The sequence below is a fragment of the Elephas maximus genome, chromosome 11 (assembly GCF_024166365.1).
Source record: "Elephas maximus indicus isolate mEleMax1 chromosome 11, mEleMax1 primary haplotype, whole genome shotgun sequence".
NCBI classification, from domain to species: domain Eukaryota; kingdom Metazoa; phylum Chordata; class Mammalia; order Proboscidea; family Elephantidae; genus Elephas; species Elephas maximus.
Window position 1 is genome coordinate 39,772,485 of NC_064829.1, and position 17,234 is coordinate 39,789,718.

Consider the following 17,234-nt stretch of genomic DNA (forward strand, 5'->3'; position numbering starts at 1 on the left):
GATTAGAATGTGAAAGTCAGAAATAAAGAAGGAACAGTAGTTGGAAAATATGGCCTGGGTGAGAGAAATGATGCAGGAGATCACATGACAGAATTTTGCAAGACTAATGACTTATACATTGGAAATACCTTTTTTCAATAACTTAAACGGCAACTATACAGGTGGACTCACTAGATGTAACATGGAGGAATCAAACCCACTACGTCTGTGGAGAGATGATGGAGAAGCTTAATGTCATCAGTTAGAACAAGACCAGGGGCTGACTATGGAACAGACCATCAATTGCTTATACGCAAGTTCAAATTGAAGCTGAAGAAAACTAAAACAAGGCCGTAAGAGCCAAAGTATGACCTTGATATTCCCAACTGAATTTAGAGGATAGATTTGATGCACTGAACATTAGGTACTGTATAACACACAATAATAATGAATATGTTGAGCTTTTTAAAAAAGAAAATGAATTAACTGTACAAATTCATATCAATGTTAAAGTATATTCTGATCACAATCTCGAATCCATAAATAGAATGTGACGCAGCAGAATGGTGACCAGATTCAATTAGGATACCTGGGTTCCATACCAGGTCTTGTGGCTAAGTAGTTTTGTGGCTTCATGCGAATCAATTAAGTCAGCTAATGTACCTGTATGTTAGCTTTCCTGCTTGTTAAAAGAAGTAGGACTAGACTGTATCTAAGGGTCTTTCTAAGTATAAAATTTGATTATAAAAACTCAATGTCTATAAACTTCCTAATCCTGCTGAATTATTTATAGTATTTTATTATTTTATTCATAGTCATGTTTCTCAGTACGAAGAAGCTTGACTATCACTTAAGTTCTCTGAGTTGTATATGATTTTTCCTGTTAATAAGACAGTTCTGAAATCCTTCTCCCCACTTTACAGCCACTCTCTGCGAGGCAGTGACACACCTTCCAAAAGCAGGTGACAAACTGAGTCATCAGAAGTTGACGTGCAGGTGACTGGACTCTCAGTTCAACCCCACCTTAAACCATGTGGTATGGAGGTTCTTAAGGCACCCGTCTATACTTCAATTCACATCTGACTGAAACCTCCCAACTCCCAAGTGGATTACTTTCCCTAGTTGAAACGATGCAAACTCGCTATTTTGCCTCTAGGGAAATCTATGTGGGAAAACTGGAAGCATGGACCTTTCTAGCAAGGCTAAAATAGCAACATTCTACCATCCAGATTATGGTACTGTGGGGTACTGGGGATCTCTCAGAATTGAAAGCAGGGATTTTAATAAAGAAAGCTTTTGGGCTACAGCAGGGAAAACAGGATGTCTCTTACCCACTACTCAAGGAAAGCTGCAAATTACCCAATCCTAAATTTGGGCTGCCTTTTCTTCCCTCTCTCTCCACAACTGTCACATTAAAGATAGAATTTCAGCAGTTACTTTGTTAGTCATTATTTTGATTGCAGAAAATAATACACATGTGGGAAAATTTCAATCATTACAGGGCTGGATTTGAAACGGTGGAAGGCATTTGAAATAATTCACTAGGTACTGTTGTATTAAGTCTTCAAAAAAGTATTGAGATAAAGGTGTATTTTGAGAACAAAACAAAACCGGCTATTATGCACTGAGTTCTTAGTATTAAGACACTGGGTATAAAGTATTAAACAGAGAGTAAGTGAAATAATCTGTGGTGGAAATTTTTAAAAAATCTGTAACTGTATTTTAGTATGATTGTATGTACTAGGATCAGGGCTTGGCAAACTTTTTCTTACAAGGTCAGTTAGTATACATTTTAGGCTTTGTGGGCTAAATGGTCTTTGTTGCAACTTTTCAAAACTGCTGTGACAGAACCACAACAATCAAAATGTCAAGCCAAATGTCTAGTGCGGGCCAAAATCACCCAATTGAGAAGCACTGATGTAGTTGAACTCTAACCAACTCTGTGGCTTCAAATGCCGTCTAGAAGGTGATATACCCCAAATGTCTAGATCTTTCAAAAAGCTCCAGACCTGTATATCTGTCTTCTTGACCTCTACTCGAGCTGGTTTTTCTTTCTCTTCTCTCCCTTCCCCTCCCCACCCCTGTCTGCCTATCTGTCTATCCATCTATCAGTCATCCATCTATCCATTCATCAGCCACCTTCCCTACTAGACTATAATCTTCAAGCCAGCAGGGATCTGCATATTCACTATTTACCCCCAGTGCCTAGAACTGTGCTGGGCACATAGTGCTCAAAATATATTTGCTGCCTAAAGAATTAAACACATATATATTAATTAATTTCATGTAGTTAATCAATGATGGGACAATCAGGTAGATAATATTTCAAACACATTAAACCATCTTTTAAGGACAATTTTCTTTAATTTCAAGCTAATAGGAATGTCTCGTTTTAAAATAAATTTGTAAATAATACTAGTGCTACCCATTAGATTTTATTTAGTTAAAAATCTGCAATAGTCTTGAAAAAAATCAGAACTAGAGTTCCCATTCTTTCAACACTTTTGCTCTACTCCATATTCTTATCATTATTCCTTTCAATTTGTATTTGTGAACATACACACACATACACACTTCTTTATTTCAAATAATAATTATGTCTTTTGACTATCATGATGCCAGTTAGCTATCAATTTGTAACTGCAGTTGTTTCTTCAATTGTTTATCCTGTTGGTCTAATGTATGCTATATTTGAAGTGGCAAGCAGAGGGTATAATTTTCCAAGGAGGTTTGAAATCTGCTATCTTTTAAGAAATTACTTCCTGGATAATGGCTGCATTTTTGAATAAGCAGTACCGTTTTTCATTTTGTTCTCCCTCTCCAGGGAAAGTAATAACCAAGTATCCCATTTCTGTACCTTTACTTAGTTCTTGAATTAAGCATTGCAATGCACGTCTATACATACTACAATCAATTCTACTTTTAATTAAAGACGATGACTTCCAAACTTTGTTTTTGTTCCAGGTAGTACCCAGATATCTTTGCCTCGGTTTATTTATCTACTGGGGTGTTTATTTACTATGAATACCAACTTCTGTGTCTTTCTTGATGCAAATTTCCAGAGATACCTATATCAATCCTTCTTTAAATAGAACTGAGTAATGTCTTAATGTTTAGTGCAAGCTGGATATGATGGCACCTTAAAACTTTGTCAGTAATAGACTGGGGTATTAAATATTTATGCATGCACAGCACAGGAACTCAACCCAAATCCAATTAGCTCTGTGGATGCTATAAGCTTGCATATCATACACTTATTTGTGTCTCTGAATTCCTAAATGACATCTCTATTACAAACATTTTAACAAATACATTCATTATGGTATTCCATAAAAAAAAAAATCAAAATGCATGGATTGCATTATTACCCTTTCAGTCATTGCTGATTTAATACAATTCACACAGCCATGGATTAGCTGCTAGAGGCATCTTTAGAAAATACTTGACATGACCAATATGCAATAAATGCATGTTAAATTTTAATACTTGAAGAAACCTTAAAATATCTTTATGCTGACTTCTCATAATTTATCAGCAAATGAAATGTTTTTGGAAAAGAGCTTGAAAGTATTAACTTTCTAAACAAGCCCCCCGCCCCCACCATTAAGGTAATTCTAAATGTAAGTTTCAGGAGAGGTTTAAACCACAGCAACACACCAACAGACTAGGATTTGATTAACTTCTGGCCAATGAGTCTTGGTTAGTTTAAAGATGCACATGTTCTCAGAAATTTTCACTGTATGTGAATTCAAGTTGTCTCAATGACTCATGTACTGGGATACTGAAGGAGTTAAAATTAGAAATATTTTTGCATATAAACATAATTTACTTAGTAAAGAGTTTACAAAACACAAATCTTACCCTTCTTAATAACAGAACTAAAGAGTGCACACAATAGCATCTGTATTTTTAGACTGGAAGAAAGAATGACTTAGCTTAGCCAATAAAATGGGCAGAACTGCTTCTCCAATACGGAGGCTGTCTTGGCATTTTCCCCCTTTCCTGAGGACTGGGGGTGGAGTGAGTGACTCACGCACAGAGACACTGCTGCATTCTTGGGCTAAGATCCCATGCAGCCTGTTTTTCACACAGCGTGGATTTCTAAGAAAAAGGAATCTTGCTTCCTAAATTAAACCTGGATTTCTGGAAATTTTCAGAGAGCACAACTTAGTTGGACTTCCTGCTGAAAGGAGGTTAAACAGAAAACGCTTTCAATGAGAACACTTTCTAAACACTTTAGTGTAATTTGGGTGCTGTTGAAGAAAATGCAATGGAAACCCTGGTGGTGTAGTGGTTAAGTGCTACGGCTGCTAACCAAGAGGTCGGCAGTTCAAATCCGCCAGGCGCTCCTTGGAAACTCTATGGGGCAGTTCTATTCTGTCCTATAGGGTCGCTATGAGTCGGAATCAACTCGACGGCAGTGCGTTTGGTTTGGTTGGTGGAAGAAAATGCAGTGGATTTGTGGGCAACAGGGTTGGAACTAGCTGGTGGCATGGTTTCTCTGGTTGGTCCCTCCTGAACGATAAGTTTATCAGAGCAGCTCATTCAACATGTAGAAGAGGACAGAACTGTCCCTTTAAGAACACACAACAAAAGCAGCACAGTGAACACTACTTAGGTTTTCTGTGATGAACAAAAATCAGTAAGATACCTATTGGGCAACATTCTGTACTTCAATACTCCCTATGTATATTGATAGTCAAAAAGACTATGTATATGGGATGAATATGCACTGATCTCAAAGCATGCTCTGGAAGGTTGTTTTTTTTGATATAAGTGTCTGCCATTAGTTTTATCATATAAGTTTTGTTCCTAAAAGTGGAGGCTTCGAACTCAACAGAAGATCTGGTCAAGCAAATGTTACACAGTAGCAAATAAAGTCCAATTAAAAAAAAAAAAGCAAATCTTTTGATCTAATTTAACAGTTATATTTTTTAACTCAGATATCAGTTTTAAATTCTAGCAAAAAAAAAAAGGAAAAAAACGAATATAGTAAATTGTCAGAGAATCCAGTCAGCTTTACTAGAATGCAGTTTTTAATAGATGAGTTTTGGGCACTGACACTAACTCAGTGGGAAGACGGAATTCTCCTGTGAGATACAGATGTACACTTACTGGCTTAAAAGTTATTTTGGTAAGGATAAATATTTGGATCTTCAAGAGGTACCTTCACGTTGAATGTTATTTCCTCCATGACGTACACGCGTTCAGGAAATGCTTTAGCCACCTCCTCCACGCTGTTAAAATATTGCACTGGCTCCTTTATATCTCGATCTTGCTCCAGCAGCTTGAATTGCCCTAAAACACGTGATAAACAGAAGAGAGGTGAGGTGTTTATGCTGGACAGCTGTCTGGGCGACCACAGCATCCTCTCTCTTTACTCCCACCATTCTCCGCGATCATCATCATTTTAAAAAAGTTACCAGAGGAGAAGGCTTTCACAAACTAGAATACATATTTAAAGTTCAGCTTAAAATGAAAACAAATGTGTTTTTACTTTACATGCAGAGTTTATTATCAGAGATCCAAAATTAAACTGAAGGGAGGCTGACTTGTAATTTGATCTCAAAGTAAAAATAACCTAATAATTAAGTCTCTGTTAAAAATGGTTGCTCAGTAAATCAATGTTCATTGTAGCACTTTTCACCAGAGGTAGAAAAAACCTAAAAATCCATCAGTAGATGGACAGATAAACAAAGCTTGATATATACATACAATGTAATATTACTCAGGCATAAAGAGAAATGAAGTTCGGATACACGCCCTAACATGGATGAACCTTGAAAGCACTGTGCTGAATGAATGTCAGTCATAAAAGGACAAGTACTGTATGATCTCACTTATATATCTAGAATAGGCAAATGTATAGAGACTAAATTTTATTAGTGGTTACTATGGCGGGGGGGGAGGGGGCGTCTTTGCATGGATGGCACTGAGCTTCTGTTAAGGGTGATGAAAAAACCTGGAAAGGGGCAGTGGTGACGGCTGCAGAACGTGGGGAATGTAATCAATGCCACTGAACTGTACTGAAATGTGAAACTGTTGAATTGGCAAATGTTTTATTATATGTATTTCCGTCATAATTAAAAAAAAAAAAAGGTTACTCAATTTGTTTTTCGCAGTAAGTCACCTTGTCATTTAGTTATAACACTGCCCACACATATCACATTCTGGAACCAAGCCCTAGCGGCTTGAGGGAACTAATTCTTAAAAATTAGTATTTAATTTTTTTTTCAAATAGAATAAAGTAATATAGTGGACTCTTGGCTTTCACAGAATTGATACTCAATATAAGCTGCTATAAATGTGATGTTGCTGCTGAGCATGGAGAGTCTGGGCTCTGAGTATACATCTCCCAGTGATTGGTTCCTGTGGGCCACTCAGCACCTGGAGCTCCATGTGGCTTCTTTAATTTTTCCTGCCATGTGTGAATTTATAGGAAAAGGAAGTATTACCGTGGTATCCACAACTGGGTGTGCTTTTGAAGGGCTCTGAACACATTTCTAAAAATGTTAGGGACCAATTATGTTGTTACACATTTTCAATATTTATGATACCATCATTACATCCTAGAGGAGTTTTTGTTTTCAATTTAGAAAAAAGGACCATATGTAATCCAGTCAAGGACTTAATGTTTCTTAGTAGTTATTTTCTGAATCCTGTTTACAATCTAACACTTGAGAAGCTTAAAAAGGAATTTAAAGCTCTTATGAGGCAGACCTCTCAGCATTTGTCTAGGGAGCAGCAGGCAGACACAAGGAAGCTTTCATACATACTCTCAACACAGTTCTTGGTGTCTACTAGGTGGAGCCCTGATGGTACAGTGGTTAACGGCTCGGCTGCTAACCAAAAGGTCAGCAGTTCGAATCCACTAGCCGCTCCTTGGAAACCCTGTGGGGGCAGTTCTCTGGGTTGCTATGAGTTGGAATCAACTTGACAGCAACGGGTTCAACGGGTTAGGTAAAGGCATTGTTCTATATGCTGAAGATACATCAATAAACAGAACAAACATCTCTGGCCTCTTAAAGCTTACATTCTACCAGACAAAGAGGATAAATACAATAAAGGTATACAGTATATATGTGTTAGTAGGTAAGAAGTATTATTAGGTGTTGCCAAGGAGGTGACTTTTGATGTAAATGACGGAGTGATGTGTTCAGTAGCTGGGGTTAGGTAGCAGCTTGTGCAAATGCCCTGTGAAGGGCAGGTGCCTGCTGGCATGCTGAGAGGCCATTGTGGCTGGAGTGGAGTGGGCAAGGGCGAAGAGCGGCAAGAGAGAGAGTCAGAGAGATAACAGGTGGTCGGACACGAACATCCTTGAAGAACTGGAGCTCTTCATCTGAATGGGATGAGGAACCACTGGAGGGTGAGCAGACAAGAGGTGATCTGACCAATGTTATAGAAAACTTACTCTGTCTTCCTGTTAGAAAGCTACTGTAATAACCCAGGTACAAAGAGCCAGTGGTTTAGACTAGGGGTGGGGTTACCAGAAGAGGTGATGAGAGAAAGTGTTAGGAATCTGGCCATATTTTTAGACGGAGCAAATGAAGGAACAGAGCTGCCATTAATCAAGACGGGAAGATCTAGAGGGGTGGGAAGGACATGTACAGTCTGAGATGCCTATTACACATGCAAACAAAGATATCCAGAAAGCTTTCCATATACCTATCTCCATTTGTGTGTGTGTGTGTGTGTATATATATATTTGTTATTGTTGTTGTCAGGCACCATCGAGTTGGTTCTGACTCATAGCCACCCTATATACAACAGAACAAATATTTCCTGGTCCAAATATATACATATACCCGTACCCGTTGCCCTCAAGTCAACTCCGACTCATAGCGACCGTATACATACATACATACATACATATAATCCCACTTACATGAAATATATAGAATAGGCATGATAGACAGATAAAGAGAATGAATGAATGAATGTGGGGGGCAGAGAGAGATCTGGCTAGAAATAACAGGGACAAAGGATTGAGTGTAGACAGCGAAGAGGTCAAATTTGAGCCCTGGGAGGCTGAGAAGGATTGGCCAGAAGAATAAGAAGAAAACTGAGAGGGGCGCATCCTAGAAAAGAGGTGAATTGAGGGCTTCCAGGGGAAGGGGTGAAAGCTGGGTTAAATGCTATGGACAGGACAGTGAGGACTGTGTGATTTGGCTATCTGGGTTTAATTGCCAACTTTGTTAAGAGCAGTAGGATAGTTAAGAGCGCTGAACTGGATTTAAGAGAGACTAAGAAAAGGAGTCCCTGGGTGGTGCAAACTGTTAATGCACTTGGCTGCAAACTGAAAGGTTGGAGGTTCAAGTGCACTCAGAGGTGCCTGGGAAAAAAGGCTTGACAATCTACGTCCAAAAAACCAGCCACTGAAAACCCTGTGGAGCACAGTTCTGTTCTGACACACATGGGGTGGACAAGAGTCAGAGTCAACTTGACAGCAGCTGGTTGGTTTAAGAAGGAAGAAACCAGGAACAACAAGAATGGACCCTGGATGACGCTTTGGGGGAGTTTTGCTATAAAGGGGAGAAGAGACAATTGGCAAAATAAGTTCTATTAAGAAAACATTCTGCATCCCACTTTGAGCTGTGGCATCTGGGGTCCTAAATGCTAACAAGCGGCCATCTAAGATGCATCAATTGGTCTCAACCCACCTGGATCAAAGGAGAATGAAGAACACCAAGGTCACACGACAACTAAGAGCCCAAGAGACAGAAAGGGCCACGTGAACCAGAGACCTACATCATCCTGAGACCAGAAGAACTAGTTGGTGTCCGGCCACAACCAATGACTGCCCTGACAGGGAGCACAACAGGGAACCCCTGAGGGAGCAGGAGATCAGTGGGATGCAGACCCCAAATTCTCATAAAAAGACCAGACTTAATGGTCTGACTGAGACTAGAGGAATCCCGGCGGTCATGGTCCCCAAACCTTCTGTTGGCCCAGGACAGGAACCATTCCCGAAGACAGCTCATCAGACATGGAAGGGACTGGACAATGGGTAGGAGAGAGATGCTGATGAAGAGTGAGCTACTTGTATCAGGTGGACACTTGAGACTGTGTTTGCACCTCCTGTCTGGAGGGGAGATGGGAGGGTAGAGAGGGTTAGAAACTGGCAAAATTGTCTCAAAAGGAGAGACTGGAAGGGCTGATTCATTAGGGGGAGAGTAAGTGGGAGTATGTACTTAGGTGTATGTAAGTTTATATGTGACAGACTGACTTGATTTGTAAACTTTCACTTAAAGCACAATAAAAATTATTTAAAAAAAAAGAGAAGGAGAGACAGGGAGCAGTTGTAAAGAGAGGAAGCAGAAGTGGGATATAGGGGGTGATGTTTTTCTCTTAATATGATGGGAAAAGAAACAGTATGTTTGGATGGTAAGGGGAATGCCCAAGGGAGAGGAACAATTTGATAACAGAGGAATTACTGGAGTCATATCCTTGTGTGGGCAGGAGGGTGGCATCTAATATAGGAGAGGAGGGGCTGGGCTTCAGACAGGAGTTCATCTCTAGCTACATGAGATGCAACAGTGGGAGGTGGTGGAAGCTCCCTTTTGATGGTTTCAATTTTTCCAATGAAAGTAGAAAGGAAGGCATCAGTTGAGAATAAGGTTGAGTGAGAGGTATTGGAGGCGCCAGGAAAGAGAAGACTGTAAAAAACTCCAGTGAGAATGAATCACATATGACTGCTGGGCAGCATTAAGTTCCCACTTGAAGTTCTTGGTCACAAATTAAGTGAAGCCAGACAGTATGACTGTGTGCTTTTTTGAGGACAGAGAATGCAAAGAGGTGTAAAGTAACAGTTCACATACATTTGAGAAGTAGGTAGATGTATGAACACTATATTTATCAACACACTAGAAATGTACACGGACTGCCAAAAGAACTAACAAATCTGTCTTGGAAGAAGTGCAACCAGAATGTTCCTTAGAAGCAAGGATGGCGAGACTACATCTTACATACTTTGGACATGTTGTCAGGAGGGATCAGTCCCTGGAGAAGGACATCATGCTTGGTAAAGTTCAGGGTCAACGAAAAAGAGGAAGACCCTGAATGAGATGGATTGACACAGTGGCTGCAACAATGCACTTAAGCATAACAATGATTGTGGGCATGGCACAGGACCAGGCAGTGTTTCATTCTGTTGTGCAAGGGGTGGCTATGAGTCAGAAGCGACTCGACAGCACCTAACAACAACAACATACACCTCACAGAAAGCAACAGAATTTTTAAAAAATCAAGATTATGACAACTTCAATAATACTAATTAAATCTTGCCATGACAACAAATTAAATTTTTCATTTCTCTCTATTCTCACCTAGCCCATGTACAAATTCGTACTACAGTGAACATACAAGTGAATAAACGATAGTGTATGTACAACTGATTAAACTCAAGCTATCTGTTATTAAACCAGGTATAGGTTCATGGAAGCCTATGAACGAATGGTATCTTTCCAAGAATATAAAGTGATTAGTTTATTTTAAAATTATTATGAATATTTTAGGAAAATTTTCCTAAGATGGGGGGGGTGTCTGTATGCACGCCACATACTCATTAAGTGATCTGTAGATGCTCAATCTCTGAGCTAAGAGATTACCTTGAATCTACATGTCTATACTAAATTCTATTTCGTCCCTTCAGAAATGTATTCACAGGTCAAGGATGCATCCTTGCAACCTAATACTTGTACATCAAATGAGACATTACCTTAGAGAATAGCACTGATAGAAATATAATGTATGTCCCATATGCAATTTTTTATCTTCTTGTAGCCACATTTAAAAAAACAAAACAGATGAAATTGATTTTAATATTTAAACCAATACATCTAAAATCAATATTAAAAAAAATAATGAGATATTTTACATTCTTTTTTCTTTTAGACCCAGCATACGTTTTCCACTTGTGTCACATCTCGGGTCAGACTAGCCACGTTTCAAACTCTCGGCAGCCACGTGTGGCTGGTGGTTGTTGTATTGGAAGCACAGGTCTAGAACATCTCTGCATTCCCTTAAAACTATGATTACAGACACAGTGCCAAAGTCCTTAAATGAACAACATGTGATAGAGAGTCCTCTTAGGGCAAAAGTACATCACCTGACAACACAGGATGCCTCTTTTTGTGAAATAAGAGCTGTAGAGTGCCTACATTTTCTTTTTTGTCCTCTTTGCCAAAATTGCTGATATTTTGGTTCAAATAATAGAGCCTCTGTTTCTTGATATAACTACTTCTATTCTTTTAACACCATTTTTTTTTGTCTCTCTCAACTTGGATTCTTATTCTTTAAGCATTCTTTTATTATTTTTTAATTGTGTCTGTGAACTTTTTAAATTTTTATTGTGCTTTAAGTGAAAGTTTACAAATCAAGTCAGTCTCTCACACAAAAACCCATATACACCTTGCTACACTCCCAATTGTTCTTCCCCTAATGAGACAGCCTGCTCCCTCCCTCCACTCTCTTCTTTTCATGTCCATTTCGCCAGCTTCCAACCCCCTCTATCCTCTCATCTCCCGTCCAGGCAGGAGATGCCAACATAATCTCAAGTGTCCACCTGATCCAAGAAGCTCACTCCTCACCAGCATCCCTCTCCGACCCATTGTCCGGTCCGATCCCTGTCTGAAGAGTTGGCTTTGGGCATGGTTTCTGTCCTGGGCCAAGAGAAGGTCTTGGTGCCATGTGTCTGTAATCTTTTATCATTAGCAGCCTCAAATACATTTTGGTATATGAACCAAATGAACAATCGTATTTGGTATGGCCATGGTGTCAATACTAAGCTGCATATCTTCTAAACTTCTAGTTCCACCTATGTTTGTCATCTTGTTGGTCAGGAAGACTTCAGAATCACAAACACTTGAGAGCACCTGATAAGACATTATACTGAGAACAATTAACAAATAATACTAAGATCAAAGAATAATAAAATGAAATAGCCAAATATTATCAAATGTTGCAGCTTCTAGCATTTGAATCTATTGTTCATCCCCTTAGAAGATTTCTTCCATTCATTCTTTTAAATATTTATTGAATACTAATGAGTTGGTTCACTCCCTTCTCTTTTTTCCATGCAGTTTCTTCAGATTGTGCTAGATTTTAGTTTATATGTTGATTTAGGTACATATATTATTATTTTAAGTATTTTCTTGTGACAGGCCTAATTACATAAAATCAATTATTTTACATTTCCTAAATCTCACAAATGCCTTTAGAGTCTAAATAACTAAGCTAACAAACATCTTGTTAACAAAATGTTTTTAAGCACTGGATCACAGTACATATGTGACCTCTTATTGCAGGGGTTGGCAAACTTATCCTGTAAAAATTTTAGACTTTTTGGGCTATACAATTCATCATGACTCCTTAACTCTGGTGTTACTAGTGCGAAAGCAGCCATAGATAATAAACAAACAAGTGCGCGTGGCTGTGTGCCAGTCTAACTTTATTTCTAAAACAAGCAGCAGGTTAGATTTGGCACTTAGGCTGTAGTTTGCTGACCCTTGTCCTGTAATTTAAGGAATGAAAGTACAAATCAGGGCAGGGGCAAGAAGATAAGATATTCAAAGTGAAAATGGTCCTAGTCCTCTTATTCCATACTACTAAATGGTTATACCTCGGTTTCTTGTAAGGACTCCTGGTGGTGCAATGGTTAAGTACTCAGCAGTTAGCCCAATGGCTGGCAGTTCAAAACTGCCCAGTGGCTCTATGGGAGAAAAACCTGGTGATCTGTTTCTGTAAAGATTACAGCCAAGAAAGCCCTATGGGGCAGCTCTACTCTGTCCCATGGGGGTTGCTATGAGTCGAAATCTGCACTGGACGGCACTTAACAACAACAGGTCTCTCGTGAGGCACCTGAGTTCACATTCTAAGCTCCCCTATGTTTACCTTAGAATAGCAGTTTTTCCTTTAATAGGAGTCAGAAATCAACAAGTGTAAGCTTTGAACATGGAATTGTATCAGGAGAAAAATGCAAATATTCATAAACATGAATGCCTACCTCCTCTCGTATTCTGCAGGACTAAATTTCTAAGAACTTTTGCTTAGTTCTTTTATAAAAGAATATGATCCTCTCAGATCAGTCAGCGTTAAGTACCCTGAGAAAGATGCTAAGCTCTTGTATCACTGCATCCTCTGTGATTGCCGTGGCCTGCAACACGGAACTTGTCAGATTCAAACCTCAGGGACAACTTAAAGAGCTAAGCCCGAGTCCCCTGCCAAATGTGAAATCAATTTACGTAACACATATTCCCACAGCCTCCACATGGAGGAACTAATTTTTTAACAGACCATTTCATGAATAACAGAGTCTTTGTGCCACCAGATAAAAACATTTGGAGGCTGTCGGAACATCTGTTCTGAGTTGTTACTGTCAAACTCTGCCTTAGGAGAGGGAGAAAGAGCACTGTCTTTGATGATTTTGTAAAAATGTCTCCACCATGAGAGCTGTTCCATCTGCAGGACCCTGAAACTCCCAGAACTGATTCAACACCAGTGACGTGAGCATCGACTACGGTTTAAATGAATTCAAACTAACATTTTGAAAGCAGAGATTGATGCTGATATGTCACTGCCTTCATGACATGGTTCTAAAGCTATATCATATAATTAATATGTTGGCAAGAAGTATCTGCCATCTAGAGAATATTATTTTTGCACCCGTCTAGATCACAGCGATTTACCTCAAAATCAATGGAGTATTAAGCATAGTGGAGAGGTCCAAAGTTCTGCTGTAGGCATGTAAGTTTCAAGCACCTGTGTAACACTAAAGGGACTGTACTATAATCCACTTTCCTTTATTTAGAGAAAATTACCTGTTAGAATAAAAAATGGAAGCAAATTTAAAATTTAACAAAAAAATTTAAATTAAAAAGAGCAATAATCAACAGGGAGAGTGTGAGGCAGTCAAATTCAGGTCTGTCAACTTCCCTACTGGCTGAAAAGTTATGGCCAAATGATCAGTGGGAAGGAAGCTCCGTGCCACAGGGGCTTCCAGTGATTTGTGCACCCCCGGTCTCCATCATGCTGGTAATGGGCAAGGCCTGTGGGAAATCCCCTTTTATAGCTATGGTTTTACTGTTTCCATCCCTCCGGCACAGTGGTCTGCTTTATGTGTGCAAATAAAATGAAACAGAACGAGAGCTGAGGCCCCTAGTACCATCTGCGGGCCCATAACTCAAGCAAACAATGACATTCTATTGACGTCCCCTTCACAGAAACGTTTCATAAAGTAGAACAAAATGATAAAAAATAGAAAAGAAAGCAACAACAACAAAGATGGCACCAAAGCACAAAAGCAACCTAAATCCATTGTCATCGAGTCGATTCCAACTCATAGCGACCCTATAAGACAGAGTAGAACTGCCCCATAGGGTTTCCAAGGAGCAGCTGGTGGATTTGAGCTGCTGACCTGTTGATTAGCAGCCAAAAGCTTAATCACTGTGCCACCTGGCTCCAAAAGCAACCTAAGGATGGCTAAAATGAGCAAAAGGTTAAGAAAAGGGAACTTCAGAATGATGAAAGCTCCCTGAGGGGAGGGACCATGTCTGTGTTACTCAGTGTGGTACTCTGCCTGGCACGACGCATGGCAGAAAGTAGGTACTTAATAAAGTTACTGAATGAATGAATCCATTCTTTTCACTTTTTTCTCTCTTACCTCTATAGACACAAGTCACGGATATTCAGTTGGACGGTTTCAAGTCAGTGCAGATGGAATACATTCTAAACAGCTCAAAGAACTGGATCTTAAAACTATTGGGTGGTTTTCCAATGTGAAGAAACGGGCTACTCTCAAGTGAGAGAAACAACACAGCAGCTGGTATTTTTCAAGAAGTAAATAAAACTGGACAGGAATCTGGATTTAAAATCAAAATTTAACTTTAAATACGCTCTTGTATTTTTATCTTTACGTATGCATGCAGGCTGGAGTTTCTACAGGACTGAAGTAAAAGATATATACACCTTGTTAATTTGAACAGTACTAGCCACCATGTTTAACCACCATGTTGCCTTTTAAGAAGTTTACGTAAATATGCAAATATTCACTTCCACCAACAGTATATGAAAACTCATTTACCTAAACTCTTCACCAACAACAAATGCCACTTAGCTTCCCTTTTCTCAGGTAATGTGAATTGTTTTAAAGGTTATTTAATATATGTAATTGCCAGAAAAACTGAAATAGTATCAGAGAGGGTGTAGCGTGATAATCTTGTCTCCTTCCCAATCTTGTTCTCAGATCCCCTGGCAGACACAGTCACGATCATTCTCTCGTGTGTCTGTCCAGAGATAGTATCTTGTATATCTACCTGCACAAAAACTGCCCTTTTGAAAACAAATGGTAGCATCCTATACACAGTTACTTCACCATTATATATAAACCTGTCTCAGTCTTTTTAAGAGCTACACAGCACCCCACCCTGTGGCTATACTACATGAATTTGACCAATCCCCTAAAGATGGACATTTGTGTCTATTCTAATCTTTTGCAGTCACAAGTGGTGCTGAAATTAATATCCTTGTACTAAAGGCTTTATGTATTAAATGTAAGTACGTTGGTGGGATGAATGCCTAAATGTGGAATTGTTGCAGCAAAGCCTAAGCGCCTTTTTATTTTTGATAGATATTACTAAATATCCTTCACAGAGGTTGTTCCTGTTTACACGCCTACCAACAATGTGTTTTTCCAGACCTTTCTTTCCACAGTATTGCCAATCATTTAAAAAAAAAAAACTTCATTTCCAACGTGAAAGGTGAAAAACTAGTATCTCATTGGGATTTTAACTGCATTTCTCAAATTATAGATGTGCATAAGGTTGTTTTAAAAATATTACTAGTAATTTATTTCACATTCTGTGAATTTTCTGATTATCAATTTGTGAAACTTCTGCTAATCTGAAGCATTATTTTAAAAATAAAAACACAAACCTTGAAATACTACATACAGAATTCCCTATTCTGATAATCCGATTCCCTCCGTCACTTCTAGATAGTTCCTAAAATCATGATTTTTTTAGAGGAGGTAGAAGTAGAAGTGAAGTTGGAGGAAAAGACCGATAAAGAATGAAGGCGCAAAACACAGAACCCCAAAGAAAACAAATTCAAGCCAAAGAACGGAAAGCAAATCCCTCCCCCCAAAAACCCAAACCCGTGGCCGTTGAGTCTATTCTTATAACAACTCCATAAAGCAAATCATCTACTGAAAAATAATGAACTCCATCTGTGAGTATTGCTGTTCATTTTTCCATCTGAGACTGTATAAAAAGTTGTCAATACATTACTTTCTAAAACTCCATTCTTGAACTTCACTAGCCCTAACTGGATTAAAAACCAAATCATTCCTGGACACGTGTCCTAATTTGCCAAGCTATTTCACATCATGCAAATGGCTCCTTATTTTTTTTTTGAAAAAGGGAAAACTGAATTTCTGATTGATATAATTGGTCAGTTGCTTCTTTAGAATTATCAGATATTCTCTGTGATGAATTTACTGTAAACATGATGAAACCTGAAAGGTCCTAGATTTGAGCATGTCTGCTAACGTGTGATGCTAGACATCTTGGCATCATCTTCATCTTTTCTTCTCCTATACTTATTTTCCGGAAACCCTGGTGGTGTAGTGGTTAAGCGCTACGGCTGCTAACCATAAAGGTCGGCAGTTTGAATCCCCCAGGCGCTCCTTGGAAACTCTATGGGGCAGTTCTACCCTGTCCTATAGGGTCGCTATGAGTCGGAATCGACTCAACGGCAGTGGGTTTGGTTTGTGGGTTTATACTTTTTTCTCTCCCTAAGTCTTGCCCTTTCTTTCCTTAAAATCTCTGTGCTGTCAGTGCCCATTGCTGCTATTCTGGTTTTGATGCTCATCACCTCATAATCGTGTTACTGCTTCAAATTTTAACCCCACCTCCATCATCAATTAAACCAAAAAACCAAATCTGTTGCAGTTGAGTTGATTCAGACTCATGGTGACCCCTTGTGTTACAGAGTAGAACCGCTCCACAAGGTCTTCTTGGCTGTAATCTTTATGGAAGCAGATCAACAGGTTTTTCTTCTGTGGCACCACTGGGTCGGTCTGAACCACCAACCTTTAGATTAGTCAAGCACAAACTGTTTGCACCACCAGGGACTTATCATCACATTTAAAAACAAACAAACAAACAAACACCACAAACCCCTTTCGATCAGAGCTGATACCCTATAGGATAGTGCTGAACTGCCCCATCAGATTTCCAAGGCTGTGATCTTTACAGAAG

The 17,234-nt window shown here is 39.1% G+C and overlaps 1 protein-coding gene across 3 annotated transcripts in view; it reads right to left on the reverse strand.

Moving 5' to 3' along the window:
• GAREM1 (GRB2 associated regulator of MAPK1 subtype 1) overlaps positions 1-17,234 on the reverse strand; it is a 194,496-nt gene that overhangs the window by 38,872 nt on the left and 138,390 nt on the right. For 2 of the 3 annotated variants that reach the window (XM_049902274.1, XM_049902273.1), the window contains exon 3: positions 5,147-5,277. In XM_049902274.1, the coding sequence (XP_049758231.1) occupies positions 5,147-5,277 (131 nt within the window). Of the gene's footprint in view, positions 1-5,094; positions 5,278-17,234 lie in introns of those variants that run through there. The other variant, XM_049902276.1, reaches the window with a different exon arrangement.